Source organism: Phocoena sinus, chromosome 2 (assembly GCF_008692025.1).
Source record: "Phocoena sinus isolate mPhoSin1 chromosome 2, mPhoSin1.pri, whole genome shotgun sequence".
Taxonomy (NCBI): Eukaryota; Metazoa; Chordata; class Mammalia; order Artiodactyla; family Phocoenidae; genus Phocoena; species Phocoena sinus.
Window position 1 is genome coordinate 44,247,936 of NC_045764.1, and position 13,905 is coordinate 44,261,840.

The following is a 13,905-nucleotide window of genomic DNA, read 5'->3' on the forward strand; positions in this document are numbered from 1 at the left end:
CATGGAACATACGGTGTGAGAAGTACCTTTAATGTATGTCTCCAGATTCCTTCCCCAACATGTAAACTCTTAATTTCTTCAGTGTTTTATGGCAAAGTAAGAATTCTTATTTCAGAATTAGACTACAGCCTGAAGACAAAAACATGCCAGCTTCTTTTCTCAATGCCGAAAAGATGGTTTTTAAGTTACAGAGGTGCATTTACAATGACTTTCCCAATTGAACCATGTGCTACTCTGTCTTGTAAAAATTTATGTAATATTTAACGTTCAATATGAGAATCAGAGATCTTGAGGAGATTCAATTTCTGTGACTGAGAATGGAGGTCTGATGTTCTAAATTCCTTGAAAGTTATTTTTGTTTCAGAGAATAGTGAGACCTGATCTTCCTAAAGGACGGTTATAAGCTAGGTGGAGGCTTAAGGAGTTGTGTAACTAACCCTCTTGTTCTGTAGTTGAGGGCTTTTAGGAGCCCTTGTCCAAAGTCACACCATGTAGAGTCCTGAGCCAGCATTTTCTACTTTAAACTGACTAATTCAGAATCAGCTGAAAAGGGCCCAGGCAGCTACTAGGCCCTGGTCATGGGAACCTTGAGTTAAGTAACATGCTGTTTTGGTCTAGTTCCAGAAAAGCAGGCAAATTAATCCAAACTTCCTTTCACGTGTATAAATGGACAGTGGCAGTTTGCTAGGGAGAGGAAATGTTGGAGAAAATTAACCCTGTTTCCTCCCCAGTGGTGTGAAAAGGTGAGAGAAATATGAGGAAAATTACTCAAAGGAATCTCTTCTTTGTGAATTAAATGTCTTGTTTTTCTAATCGATTAAGTTGTCTTTAACTTGAATATTGGTTTTAGTTCTCTCCGGTCCACTGATTAAGCATGTATTATATATGTGTAAACCTCCCATGGCCTGATTTTCAAGAACCTTGTAATATTTTCAGACTTATGGCATACATGCAGTCCTGGTTTCCTGTCAGATGGGCTCTTTTCTATTTCTGGAACATACTTTCCTAACTCTGTTTCTTTCAGTTTAAATTAACTTAATTTACTTAAAGGTTTTTTCTTAATATCTTTACAATCCTTTTCTATTAGGATCCTGTTGAAATCCTGCCTCCTGCCTGTCTCCTAGAGCCTTGTTTCTCAAAGTGTGGTCCAAGCCATATACCCATAGCACAATATCCAGAAGTACTTGTTAAACAATACAGATTCCTGAGCCCTTCCCTAGATACTCTGATTCAGTAGGTCTGGGGTGGGATTCAGAGATCTGATCTGCAGCCTACCCCTGCTGTAGAGTAGTGTATTTAAAACAAGCTCTGTGTACCTGCAGCATTTAGGTCTAGGGAGTAGTGTATGTAGCATTAAACAACCCAGTGGCCTGCAGTGGAATGGGTGGGTACTTTGAACAAAGGCACATGACTGTCAGCCTGTAGGGTTCATCAGCAGTGGGGATAGCCCATCTGCCCTTGCTTTCTGTACTGATGGAACCCAAGGTCATGTGCTTGCATACACCAATATACCAAAACCTGCCTTCTCTGTTACAGGGGATAGATGTAAAAGACCAAAATGCAACATAAAGAACATCTAGTCTGAATAGGCTCTTGTAGTAATCCAAACCTTGATAATACTTAGATTACTTGTTACTCGACTGTCTTATGTAGGAGAGTTAGTTGCAGAGGAGAGGAAAGACATTAGAGGCTCACAACCCATGTCTTGCTTGGTGACATTGTGAGGCGTTGATGCCTTTGCTGTTTGTGCACGTACTGTTTTTTTGTGAACTAATGATCTTTTTGTTTTTATCTTTTTCTTTCTGCAGAAGTAACAGTGTAATCCTTGCTGATGAAATGGGCCTAGGAAAGACCATCCAGACCATATCATTCCTCTCCTACCTGTTCCACCAACACCAGCTGTATGGCCCCTTTCTTATAGTCGTCCCTTTATCCACCCTCACCTCATGGCAGAGGGAGTTTGAAATCTGGGCACCAGAGATTAACGTAGTGGTTTACATAGGTGACCTGATGAGCAGAAATACGGTGTGTAAACAAAAAGAATTGGGATAGAATCTGTGTTATAAATGTATTTTTGGAAATTGACCTAAAGCCATTATAGCCTTTAGTAAAATTGTGATTCTGACACGGTGCTATGCCCCTGATATTGGGAGATTGATGTATCCCAAAAATACAATTCAGTTAGTCTTAAAAACATATGCTTACTTTGTAAAGAGCCGCAACAGCAGTACATGAATGGGAATCTCTCTTAGTTGGATTGCAGTATTAAGTTTTTCTTTCCCCTGTACTTTCAAGACCACTTTATTTATAAAGGATTATAAGATAGAGTTAATGCCTTGTGGAATGTTAATATTATTTTTGCTATTTGAGCAGAGAGATATTACTGAAGATAATTGAGTTCTTAGAGTTTGTTTCCTAACCTTTTAAAATAGTGAGGTGGCATAACTTACAAGAAAGAAATAAAAGGACAGTGAGCCATTTCAGAGCTGCAGAAAAGAGAATTATCTGTCTGATATCAAAGTTAACTTGAGCATCAGGAACTTAGAACACATGGGCTTAAGTTTGTCTTTGTCTGGCAAATCTTTTTCTTGATAACAACTTTTTTTAAGGTACTTATTATGTGCCAGGCCCTGTGCTGGGTGCTTTATGTATATTACCTATAATCCTTATGATAATCTTCAAAGTAGATGATATTCTTTCCAATCTCCTGTTGAAGAAATTGACTCAGAGAGTTTAACACTTGTCCCCAGGCCACCTGGAATGTGGCAGAGCTGGGATTGGGACAAAGACACGTCTGGTCCCAGACCTTTGCTTTTTTACCACTGTGTGTATGTTGGAATAAACTGTTTCTAGGGGATTGCTTATAATAAGAGCAAGCCATCAGGAGTCCTCAACGTTTGAGAGAGATGTTACAACCATATATTACCATGCTAATGCAAATTCATTTTTATTAAACATTTTCATTAAAATTTTCTAACCTAAACTCTGGCAGACTTCATTGCTCTAATTTTGAGTTTCTAAGTCTATAGGAGTTCTTAAGTTTGTGAATCCATTCGTTAACCATTAAAAAAGTTCTAGATTGTGCAGAATTGCTTCAAGCACTACTGCATTGAAAGGTGAAGACAAAGAAAGTGAACTCTAAAAAACTGTGAAATCAGGGACATTTTCTTTTCTTTCCAGTACTCCTTTTCTTTGTTCTTCTTCCCACTTTGTGGTGAGTCCCTGCAGCTCTCCTTGACTTGTCCTCCAGTTCTTAACTTGACAACCAAGCTGTAGGAGCTCTATCATAGGCCATTGTGCCTGCTGGGTGTCCAGTTAAATACATTATATTATACTTCAGTACGAATGTTAAGTTTTTGTGTTCCTTTGCGTTGACGTGATTTTCATTCATATTAAATTGTATTTTCATCCTGTAAGCCTCCCTTTCCTTTTTCTTGGGGGCCACATCTTTCTGCTGTATGATTAATGAAATTTCTGACCAATCCAGAGGTTGGAATTTGTTTTATTTACTAATAAAAGTATGCCCTACCGAAAGAATGATCAAATTGTATTTCCTTAAGAAAGTTCTCATTCTGGGAGATTCCCTAGATAAGTTCAAGTTACCAGGGTTTTAATTGCTGATGAAATGCATTTTTGTGGTCAAATATATTGGGGGTGGAGGGGGGCAGAGGGAGGTGACAATTTATTTGAATTCTGGCAATAAAGTTTTTGCTGCTCCACGATAGATCTTTTAATTCTAACTCATATTGCTCTATACTTTGGTTGCTTAGGTCAGTTTAGAATGTATAAGGTATTCATTAAATTCTAATCAGATTTAATTTTTATTTGGTATATTTATTGCATCTGTCATAAGACTTGCTGGTGATATAGAAAGGTAAAGGTAGAAATTATATCTTAATGATTGTTTTCTCTTATAGATACGAGAATATGAATGGATTCACTGTCAGACCAAAAGGCTGAAGTTCAATGCACTTATAACAACATACGAGATCCTCTTAAAAGATAAGGTGTGTAATTGGTAACCAAAAGGCTAAATTTTGGAGTGTGACTTGTCCAAATGATGGGGTCTTTGCCTCCCCCTTGCCATGTTACTTTTCTTTTCGTATTTAAAAAAAGCAAACAAATAAACAAAAAAATCCATGAAGAATATTAAGGTTATTAAAAAATAAACAGAACCTTACAGTTGAAGGGGACCTTGGGTCACCTAAGCCAATTGAATTAAATAGGTGAAAGAAAGGGTATTGAGGCCAGTAACTTACTGGAGATTCTAGTGAGTCATTGGAAGCTGGTCTTGAGTGCCCTCTCAGGTACTTCCCATCTTATTATTAAGCATTTCTCCAGAACAGATGTTGTGTAAGGGTCTCTGAGGAGGAGGACAGAAAAATGAATCTCTTAAAATTATCTCCTTCCCACAGTTACTAAGAAATGTATGTGCCAGGTGATCCCAGGGGTGATAATAAGCATAAACAAGTGCAATTTGGTGGCTCTTGGTGTTTCTGTGCTTCAAGGTTGGGGTGGAGAATAGGCAGAGAAGAATCTTGATTAAGGAGAGACTGCAAAATCATGTATTTTTGTTTTTGTGTTGTTTTTGCCCAGCATACCAGTTTTTGTGTTTTCACTTTGAGGCATGCAGCAAAACCTGGCCTAAAAGACTCCCCTATAGCTTTTAGAGGATGACCTGCTCTTTTGAGTAGACACCAATCTGTTAACTAACGGAATAAATAGAGGAGTCCTGATATACTTTAAGTCAGTGAAGAATAAATGTTTCTATGTATACCTTCGTGGTGGTATTTGTACAGAGATAATTAACACTTGAAAGTACTTTTGGGTTCCCTTCTGACCTGGTGGCTCGTTCTGTTTTGTTTTTACTTTAGACTGTGCTGGGCAGTATTAACTGGGCCTTTCTGGGAGTGGATGAAGCCCATCGGTTGAAGAATGATGACTCTTTATTGTATAAAACTCTGATTGATTTCAAGTCCAACCATAGGCTCCTGATTACGGGGACCCCTCTTCAGAATTCCCTCAAAGAGCTCTGGTCCTTGCTGCACTTTATTATGCCGGAGAAGTAAGCTCCTTCCTATGTGTTTCAAAAGATGCTAGAATGTCTGAAATGCCAATGCTCTTTAACTTTTTTAGTAAACCTTAGGGAAAACAGATGGCATGGTTTGGGGAAAGCAAAGCATTGAAGCAGCAACAAAAGTAGTAAAATGTTTCATAACAAATGATAGAAAGCTCAGAAATCAGTCTGTTAAGAAAGAAAGCATACTGTCTACCAAACATTTGAATCATTTAATGCTTTGGGGGAAATAATTGATAAATAGGAAACGTCACACCTTCTCCCTGTTGTTATAAGGTGATCAATATAATTGAAAAAAAGTATACAAGCTATACAATCTGACAAGTATTAAAAATATCTTAAATCTAACCTTTTGATAACAATAGCACTGGGTTTAGGTCTCATTAAAATCTAACTTAGTAAAGAATTGTGGAATGTCTTTACTGAAAAGATTTTTGTGGGAAAGATGGTATGCACGTTTCATAAAACTTAAAATTATCCATTGGTGTTCAATGATACTTAAAATGAAATCTAAATTCTTTACCCTGATTTGGAATACCCTACTTAGTCTGACCCATCTCATAGCACTTTCTCCATTACTAATTGTGCTCCAGCCATTCTGGCCATCTTTCTGTTCCTTTAACATGCCAAGCATTGCTATTCTTTTTGTCTGGAATGTTTTTTCTCCTTATCTTCATATGGCCAGTCACTTATTAACATCTTTGCCTCAGCTTATATGACCACCTCCTTTTAGAGGTCTCCTCAGACCACTGAACCTCAAGTTCCTTATCAGACATGCTTATCATCTGTACCCTGTTTTATTTTCTATATGGCACCTCTCTCTTTTTCATTTATTTCCTCATTCATACCATGTCATTAATTAAATTATGCACTCAGAAGTAGCAGAGATCTTACTTACTTTATTCATCCGTGGTCCACTTTGCCTAGAATGGTAACTGGCATGCAGTAAACAGTTAAATTGAGAGTTGTCGAATTGACAGGTAAATGCTCCACAGTTTTGTTTTTTTTTTAATTTAGAAAAGACTTGAGTGCCTACTGTATGCCATAAACTGAACAAGGCGTTTTGGATGGCCTAAGGAACAATAGAGAAATGGTCCCTTTCCCCACGTGTTACCTTTTTTTTTAAATAGCCTATTGGAATATAATTTACTTACCATAAAATGTACCATTGTAAATATACAAATTAATATTTTTTTAGTAAATTTATAGAATTGTGTAACCATCACCATTATCTACTTTTAGAATATTTTCCTCACTGAAAAAAGTTCCCTCTCGTCTGTTTGTAGTTAATCTCTGCCTCAACTTCTAGCCGTAGGCAATCACGAATCAGCTTTAATCTCTAGAGATTTACCTTTTCTAGAAATTTCATCTAAATTGAATCCTAATAAGTAGTCTTTTGATTTTGGCTGTTTTTATTTAGCATAATAATTTTGAGATTCTCCCATGTTATAGAGTTTATTAGGAGTTATTTTCTTATTATGGAGTGATGTTCCATTGTATGCACGTCCAGTCACCAGTTGATGGATGTTTGGATTGCTTCAGTTTTGGGTTATTTTGTCTTTGTGTGGACGTATGACTAGATCTATAGGAGTGAAATTGCCAGGTTGTTCAGAAAGTATATATTTAACTTAAGAAACTACCGGCTGTTTTCCAAAGAGACTGTACCATTTTATATCCTCAGCAGAAATGTTTGACTTTTCTAGTTTGTCTGTATCATCACCAGTACTTGGTGTATTTGTCAGTCTTTTGGATTCTAGCTCTTCCGGTGGATGTGTAGTGGTATCTCATTGTGTTCTGACTTGCATTTGCATAATGACTAATAATGTTGCACATCTTTTCCTGTGTTCATTAGCCATTTGTATATCTTTGGTGAAATATCTGTTCAAATCTTTTACCCATTTTTCAATTGGAAATTTTGCCTTCTGAGTTGAAGAGGTTTTTATTTTTATTTTTTAAGTAGTCTATATTGAAGTGCTTTATATTAGACTCAGATCTTCTCTAAGTAAAGGCTGTAATACTTCATTTCTCCAATGCAGGTGGATGCCTTTTATCTTTTGCCTTATTGTACTGGCTAGAACCTCCATGTTGAGTAGAATTGGTGGGAGTAGGATGTTACAGAATTTTTGTTAGGTACCCTTTATAAGGTTGAGGAAGTTTTCTTGTAATTCCTAGTGAGTGGTGGATTGAGTGTTGGATTTTGTCATGTGCTGTTCTTTACCTGTTGAGGTGACCATGTGGTTTTTGCTGTTTATTCTACCAGTATGGTATGTAACATTAGTTCCTTTTTAGATTAAGCCAACCTTTTATTCCTGGGATAAATCCGAGTTGGTCAGAATGTTTAAGATTTATGTTACTTGTTTTTAAAATATTTGATTAGGATTCACCAGTGTTGCCTTGTGAGCGTTAGCTTCTGTTTGTGCGAAAATTTTTAATGACTATTTCTGTTTCTAGTTATAGGTCTATTCAGGTTTTCTATTGCATCTTGACTTAGTTTTGTTAATTTGTGTCTTTCTGACAATTTGTTTATTTCATTTAAGTTGTCTAATTTGTTGGCATAAAGCAGTATTTCCTCATAATCCTTTTAATTTTTGAAGGATCAATACTGATCTAAATAATTTTTTGATGATGGCAATTTTGTGTCTCGTCTTTGGTCTTTTTAGGTAAAGCTTTTAACAATTTTGGGGATGTTTTCAAAGAAATCAGCTTTGGACGTTATTTTGGTTTTTTCTCTATTTTAGAATTTCATTTATTTCTACTCTCATTTTTATTATTGCCTTGCTTTGTTTTTCATTTAATTTTCTTGTTTTCTGTTTTCTTAAGATGGAAGCTTGGATTATTGAGTTAAGTCTCTTTCTTCCTTTTCTCAGTATAGGTACTTAAAGGTATAGGTTCCCCCCATGTCCTGCTTTAGCTGCATCCCATAAATGTTGATATCTTGTGTTTTTGTTTTCATTCAGTTTCACCTATTTTTGAATATCTCTTTTGATTTTTTCTTTCATGCATGGCGGTTTTTTTTTTTGAGAAGTGTGTTATTTAATTTCCAAATATTTAATTATTTCCCAAATGATCTGTAGTTTACTTTTATCTTAGAGAACATGCTTTAAATGAATTGTTACTTGTTATATGGTCTAGTATGTTTTCTATCTTGGAGAATATATTCCATGTGTACTTGAAAAGAAGAATGTTTATTCTGCTTTTGTTGGGTAGAATTCTGTAAGTGTCCATTAAGTCAACTTGGTTAATAGTCTTCCTTCTGTATCTTTGCTGACTTCATGTCTAGTTGTTCTATCAGTAATTGAGAGTGAAGTATTTTAATATTTAACTACAGTTGTTGAATGACTTACTTTCAGTTCTGTCAGTTTGGGGGTTCTGTTGTTAGGTATGTGCACATTTGTATTTGTTACATATTCCAGATTTATTGACCTTTTAATCATTATTAAATGTCCCTCTTTATCTTTAGTAATATTTCCTGTTCCTTAGGTCTATTTTGATTTTCTTATAGCTCCTCAGCTCTCTTCTGGTATCTGTTTGCATGGAATACTATTTTCCATTGTTTTACTTTGAACCTGTTTATTTGGGTCTAAAATGTGTCTCTTATAGACAGCATACAGTTGGATCTTCCTTTTTTCTCTAGTTAGACAATCTCTGCCTTTTGGTTGGAGTATTTAGTTCATTCACATTTAATGTAATTATGGATATGGTTGGATTTATGTCTGCTATTTTGCTTTTTCCCTCTGTATGTCATATTTCTTTTTTGTTTGTTTCTTTCTTACCGCCTTCTTTTGTTTCAACAAGTAGTTTTTAGTTTTCCATTTAGATTCTTCTGTTAATTGATTTTTTTAAGTTTTATTTTGTAGTGGTTGCTCTAAGGTTTTTAGTATATACATCTTATCACAATTTTCTTAAAATTAATACTGATTTAATTTTGGTAAAATATAGGAACTTTTCTGCATCATAGTTCCATTTTCACCTCCTTCCTTGTGTTGTAAACCTAGGGCATCCGAGCTTCAGTAGTTGTGGCTTGCAGGCTCTAGAATGCAGGCTCAGTAGTTGTGGCACATGGGCTTAGTGGCTCTGAGGCACGTGGGATCTTCCTGGACCAGGGATCGAATCCATGTCCCCTGCCTTGGAAGGCGGATTCTTAACCACTGTACCACCAGGGAAGTTCCTTCACCTTTATTTTTGAAGAGTAGTTTAAGACTCTTCAGAAGATGGATAGAGAAACTTGACTACTCTGATTATGCATACGCTCACTATAGCTGTTAGTAGAACAGGCCTAGACTGTTTCCTTTTTTGCAGGTATCCTCACTATAGTATGCTTCTGAGAGAGGAGGCCCCTCTGCACCCCTGCTCCCTATGCCTTCCCTTAGAACAGGGTTTCTCAACCTTAGCACTATTGACATTTTGGGCTGGATAATTCTTTTTTACAGTGGGGGCTCTCCTTTGCATTATATGATGTTTGACAGCATCCTTGTCCACTACCCACTACATGCCAGAAATGACTCAGTTGGGACAACCAAAAATGTCTTGCAGCATTGCCAAGTGTACCCCAGAGGGGCAAAATTACCACCAGTTGAGAAGCACTACGTGAGCGGGTTCCTCAGGTCTTCCCACATTGCTCATTCTGTCATCCTCCACCCTCCCCACCCCGTCTCACTGCTAATCTTTTGCCTGTCCTGTTTCCTGCTCACCTGGATCCTCTGTTCCTTCCATAGAGCTCTGTTAAGTCAACAGTAGTCACCTTTCTGAGGAGGGAGGCAGTTGCCCCCTTCTCTTTTTGAACATTGTATCCATTCTGTAATGAATACCCTGTCCATCATATATTAGCAGAAGCCCATGTTTTTATAAAGTGTGCTTTTCAAAGGTTATATGTGCTGTAAAACAGATAATGTATAAAAGTTTAGAGACAGTGGGGGTATCAATTATTAGTTATTAATCTTTGTTTTCTGAAATGGATAAGAGAATTTTCATGTATATTACTTTATAGTTTTTATATTGTTTTCTTATATCTAATTTTTGATACATTCTATACGTTTAGCCTCAGATTGTAATAAGAATATGCTATCGTAGAGAGATGATGAAAATGTGTCTCATATCACACGGTTAATAAGTGGGTGGACTGAGTTGAGTTTCTGGTCTTCTGTGACCGAGGCCAATGTCCTTTAAACTTCAAATTCTAAGAGAAATAGTGCATCCTTCATAGCACCACTGAGATGAAGTAAAAGCATTCTACATAGTAGGGATCTTGAGGCACTGTGGGAACATATGTGCTTGATATTTAGAAAAAGAAATGTGATGCCTAGTTTCCTCCAATGAATGATTAGCTAAGATTTGCTCTTCTGTACTTGGCTACTGAAGTGGATGGTAGGGATTTTGGCTCCTAAATGGCCATAATTCATTTTTTGTTTCTGTTAAGCACCTATGGCATTCCACCCAGCATGGGCTACGTTTTGGAAAGAGAGGAACTTTGAATTACTTTTTCTATTAGAGATGATCCTTCAGGTAGTGTCTGCCAAAGTTTTCCATATGGCCAGTTGGATTACTTATTGAAGGATGGATTGGGGTTAGAGATGCACTGTGTGTGTGTGTAAGAGAGGCTTTTCTCTTTGCAAACTTTGTTTTTAAAACATTATTATTTTCAAACATTTTTAAAAAAACATTATTTTTCACAAAGTTGCATGTATAAGAAGGAACCCCATTAGTTAAGGAGTGGAGATTTTCCTTTATTTCTGCCTGAGCTTACTGTGTGGATGACAAGTCCTGTGAAGTATTTTCCCCACCCTTAGCGGTAGTTTCTGAGGTTCATTATGGCTCTATACAACCATTTGTTCTTTTTAAGGAAATGATCCACTGAAGAATTGTTATTGTACAGAAGAGAATTAGGTTTGCTCAGGTAACTTCTGGACTCTCCCCTCCTCAACTGTGATAGGCCGTTGTTCTCAACATCCAAAAGTTAGTCGTCTTTTTAACCAACTAAAATGCTGTTTCCTTTGTGCAGAGTCAGTCTGAGCACCTTTCCTGCATGGCGGCCTTGGCCAGGAGCCTACCCTTACTGTATGTTATTAGTACCCTTATTATAGGTATATATCAGTGAGCCACTTTGTTTTGTATGTAGTATTTTGCAAAGCATGGAGCTTGGTATTAAAGATAGAGCTATGACTACATCAGAGAGTTCAGCTTATAAAGATAATCATGTGCAAATATGTACTTCATGCCCACCCTACAAAATAACTCAGTTTGATAATTTTCAGAGATCTTACCTCTTAGTGTTGAAATCTTTTTTTACTTTTGCTTCTGCTGTCTAGGCCAGTCTGTGAATTTTTTTGCACTTTTCCTTTCACATATTTATCTCATGACTTCTAGTATAACATTCTCACTGCTTTGATTTAATTCTTTTCTTTGCTATTCCTCAGTAGAGTGAGCTTCTATTTTTCTAAAATCCCAAGGTCTGGAAAATTTAAATAATCAAAATTGTTTCTACTTTGGTGAGAGACATGTTAAATACAGAAGTTGATTAACAGGGAAATAACTAAAATAATGACTCTCTAGGCTGTGGTGTGGTATCATTATAAGTTCACCACGATGACCATATACCTTTTATATATGTGGTGTTATAAATTGATGGTTGTCTATTGCAGGGAACAGCAAACTCTTTCTTAAAGAACCTGGTAGTAAACATTTTCAGCTTGTAGGCATTATGGTCTCTGTCACAGCTACTTATCTGCTGTATAGACAGAAAGCAACCACAGGTAGTTCATAAACAATTCAATGTGTATATAAAGAAATAGTATCTCATATTAACTCCTTTAATGTAGTAAGAGTACACTAGGTGGGTGAAAATATTTGTTCCCTACAACAGTAGGGGAAGTAAGTCTTGTAAAAAAAAAAGTTCATTATTTAAGTTTTGAGACTAGTAAAGTTTTAATTAATTATAATATATGTTACATAAATTAAAACATTCTCTTGAAATTATCTCCCAGTTCTTCAGAAAATGGCCTGATACATAGTGATGGTCCCTCATTTCCAGTTGCCTCATACATTTTGTGTGTGAGATGGTATTAAGATAGCTTAGTTTACATTGTTCCTTTTAATCCTCTTATCAGTTTTAACTCCTCATTTTATTTTATGTTCTTAGAGTATCTTCATAGCAGTGTGACAAAATACAGTTTACTTTAGTTTTGTTGAGCTAGAAGCATTAATTATGTTTTTAGATCTCTACCCCAAAAGATCATTTTTTTTTTTTTTTTTAACATCTTTATTGGGGTATAATTGCTTTACAATAGTGTGTTAGTTTCTGCTTTACAACAAAGTGAATCAGCTATACATATACATATGCTCCCATGTGTCTTCCCTCCTGCGTCTCCCTCCCTCCCACTCTCCCCATCCCACCCCTCCAGGCCGTCCCAAAGCCCCGAGCTAATATCCCTGTGCCCTGCGGCTGCTTCCCCCTAGCTATCCACCTTACTACGTTTGTTAGTGTGTATATGTCCATGACTCTCCCTCGCCCTGTCAAAACTCACCCTTCCCCCTCCCCATATCCTCAAGTCCGTCCAAAAGATCATTTTGTCTGCTTCTCCGAACACGGTTGTTTCAGGCATTACCAGCTGTCACTAGGGCTGATACTGATGCCCCTAGTGCCTGATGAAATGCTTGGCCATTCATGAGTTCAGAAATGACAATGGCAGCAGACTCTCTTGACATCCTTTAGCCCGGTGACAGTGTTGGCATTTGCTGTCTTTGACTTTCTGTCTTATCAGAGAGCGTATGACATAGCTCTTGGTAATGTCGAGTCACTGAGTTTATTATTCTGGGACTTCACTGGCCTCAGCAGAGCTGGGCCTCCTGGTGTCAGAAAGCAGACCATGGGGCAGCACCTCACCTACTGGACTCCAGTCTGCACACAAAACTAAACAACTTCTTCCCAGTGCTTTGCTGGCTTTCTAGTAGCAAGTCAGAGCATATTTTCCTAAGCCTTATGAAATAAATTTCTTTCAATTTTTATTTTTGAAAGAAATTTGATCATAATGTCCCGTACTGGATTTCTGCCACAAATCCTTTAGTGAACCAAAGATGGTTAAATTAAGATTTAAACAGGAGAAACTTTTATCTGTAGAGTTCAGGCAAAATTATTACGGGTGATAACATTTTAAAATTCATTAATAAATTTTGTGTCCCCAAGTTCTATTAGTATTAAGTTGTATCACTTATATTGCTCTTCTTGTCTGGGGGCTGTCACTTGTTTACTGTCATTATAATCCATTAACTTTTTAATCTATGAGCAGTGAGGATTACTGATGGAAGCTGTATAACTTGTACCTCTGACTAGTGATAGCTGTAATATCACCACTAATTATTCTTTGACCTCTGAATTTTGTTTTCCCAGTAAATTGCAGCTTATTATTTATTTATTTATTTATTTATTTTTGGCTGCATTGGATCTTCCTTGCTGCAGAGCACGGGCTCCAGTAGTTGTGGCACGTGGGCTCTAGAGCACGGGCTCAGTAGTTGTGGTGCACAGGCCTAGTTGTTCCGTGGCATGTGGGAAGTTCCCGGCCCAGGGCTCGAACCCGTGTCCCCTGCACTGGCAGGCGGACTCCCAACCACTGGGCCACCAGGGAAGTCCCCAATTGCAGCTTATTAAAAGATACCTTATGATTAATTTTTCTGCCTAACATTTTATCACAGTAACTTATTATGTTACTTACATACTACTTGCATGATATACTGAAATATTTTGTGAACTCTAGATCCAGTCTCAGAATTGGAAACCTGCTGTTATCTAGTGTAGACTGATGGAATTGATTCAGTTGGTTTTCCCTTGCCTCTTT

The 13,905-nt window shown here is 37.0% G+C and overlaps 1 protein-coding gene across 6 annotated transcripts in view; it reads left to right on the top strand.

Annotated features, from left to right (window-relative positions):
• CHD2 (chromodomain helicase DNA binding protein 2) overlaps positions 1 to 13,905 on the top strand; it is a 128,494-nt gene that overhangs the window by 42,088 nt on the left and 72,501 nt on the right. For all 6 annotated transcript variants that reach the window (XM_032621112.1, XM_032621115.1, XM_032621111.1 and 3 more), the window contains 3 exons: positions 1,809 to 2,025; positions 3,918 to 4,007; positions 4,875 to 5,065. In XM_032621112.1, coding sequence (XP_032477003.1) covers positions 1,809 to 2,025; positions 3,918 to 4,007; positions 4,875 to 5,065 — 498 coding nt within the window. The remainder of the gene's footprint in view (positions 1 to 1,808; positions 2,026 to 3,917; positions 4,008 to 4,874; positions 5,066 to 13,905) is intronic.